The sequence below is a fragment of the Empidonax traillii genome, unplaced genomic scaffold (assembly GCF_003031625.1).
Source record: "Empidonax traillii isolate 1590-97213 ecotype Southwest subspecies unplaced genomic scaffold, ASM303162v1 scaffold4447:size9605, whole genome shotgun sequence".
NCBI lineage: Eukaryota > Metazoa > Chordata > Aves > Passeriformes > Tyrannidae > Empidonax > Empidonax traillii.
In genome coordinates, this window is record NW_020959640.1 from 1 (window position 1) to 1902 (window position 1902).

Here is a 1902-nt window from a genome sequence, read left to right on the forward strand (position 1 = left end):
TGGGGTGGCCTGGGGGGGCTCTGTCACAGCGTCCCTGCCCCACAGGGGTCCCGTGCTGGCCGTGGCCATGGGCTGTGACAGTGTGGGGTGGCCTGGGGGGCTCTGTCACAGTGTCCCCCACCCCACAGGGGTCCCGTGCTGGCCGTGGCCATGGGCTGTGACAGTGTGGGGTGGCCTGGGGGGCTCTGTCACAGTGTCCCCCACCCCACAGGGGTCCCGTGCTGGCCGTGGCCATGGGCTGTGACAGTGGGCTGTGCTGCAGCGCCGGGGTGGACGCCCAGATCCGCTGCTGGCGCCTGCCCGACCTCGACATGGACCCCTACGACGGCTACGGTGGGTGGCACCGCCCCGGGGAGGGGACGGGGGGGGTCACACCTGCTGCTTTCTGACCCTGAGGGGACACGGGGACGTTGGGATGGGGGCGGTGGGGTGCCCAGCCCACGGTGTCACAGAGGAAATGGGGGCAAGATTAGTGGGGTCTGGTTCCCTGAGGTGACTGTCCCCAGACCCCGGGGGGCTGAGCGGGGGCCTGGGGGGCACAGGGACATGGGGACAAGGCTGATGGGGTCTGTCCCCATGTCCCCAGACCCTGGGGTGCTGAGCGGGGGCCTGGGGGGCACAGGGACATGGGGACAAGGCTGATGGGGTCTGTCCCCCTTTGGTGACTGTCCCCATGTCCCCCGACCCCGGGGTGCTGAGGGGGGGCCTGGGGGGACACAGGGACGCCATGTGGGGTCTGTCCCTCTTTGGTGACTGTCCCCATGTCCCCAGACCCTGGGGTGCTGAGTGGGGTCGTGGGGGGACACAGGGACATGGGGACAAGGCTGATGGGGTCTGTCCCCATGTCCCCAGACCCCGGGGGGCTGAGCGGGGGCCTGGGGGGACACAGGGACATGGGGACAAGGCTGATGGGGTCTGTCCCCCTGTCCCCAGACCCCGGGGTGCTGAGTGGGGTCCTGGAGGGCCACGGGGACGCCGTGTGGGGTTTGGCCTTCAACGCGTCCGGGGAGCGCTTGGCGTCCTGCTCGGCCGACGGCACCGTCCGCATCTGGGACCCCCGGCGCAGAGACGGGGCCTGCCTGGGGGTCTACGACGGCCACACCGGTGAGGGGGGCACCTGGGGGGGCACCTGGGCACCTGGGATACACCTGGGCACCTGGGGTACACCTGGGGGAGCACCTGGGACACAGCTGGGCATCCTGGGGACACAGCTGGGCATTTGGGGACACACCTGGGGACACACCTGGGCACCCTGGGGACACAGCTGGGCAGCCTGGAACACCTGGGGACACACCTGGGTGCCCTGGGGACACAGCTGGGGACACACCTGGGCACCTTGGGGACACATCTGGGTGCCCTGGAACACACCTGGGACACACCTGGGCATCTGGGGACACATCTGGGCACCCTGGAACACAGCTGGGGACACACATGGGCACTCTGGGGACACGCCTGGGTGCCCTGGGGACACAGCTGGGGACACACCTGGGCACCTTGGGGACACATCTGGGTGCCCTGGAACACACCTGGGACACACCTGGGCATCTGGGGACACACCTGGGTACCCTGGGGACACATCTGGGCACCCTGGAACATACCTGGGACACACCTGGGCATCTGGGGACACACCTGGGACACACCTGGGCACTCTGGGGACACACCTGGGTACCCCGGGGACACACCCAGGCGCCCTGGGGACACGCTGTGACCCCCCCCAGAACACGGTGTCCCCACGTCGGTGACGTTCTCGGCCACGCAGCCGGCCCACGCGGTGGCCTCGTTCCGCTCGGGCTGCGCCGTCATCTACGACCTGGAGGCCGCCCGGCCCGCCCTGGTGCTCGAGGCCCGCCCTGCCCCCGGTGAGTGACCGTCACCCAGGTGTCCCCTGGGTCACCCTGTGTC

At 69.9% G+C, this 1902-nt stretch overlaps 1 protein-coding gene across 1 annotated transcript; it reads left to right on the forward strand.

Annotated features, from left to right (window-relative positions):
* Positions 1–198: 198 nt before the first annotated feature.
* On the forward strand, positions 199–1867 carry LOC114072911 (striatin-4-like). Its single transcript, XM_027910732.1, has 3 exons — positions 199–333; positions 934–1104; positions 1719–1867. The coding sequence occupies exons 1-3, from the start codon at positions 234–236 to the stop codon at positions 1865–1867; spliced, it is 420 nt and encodes a 139-aa protein (XP_027766533.1). The 5' UTR covers positions 199–233.
* Positions 1868–1902: the final 35 nt, after the last annotated feature.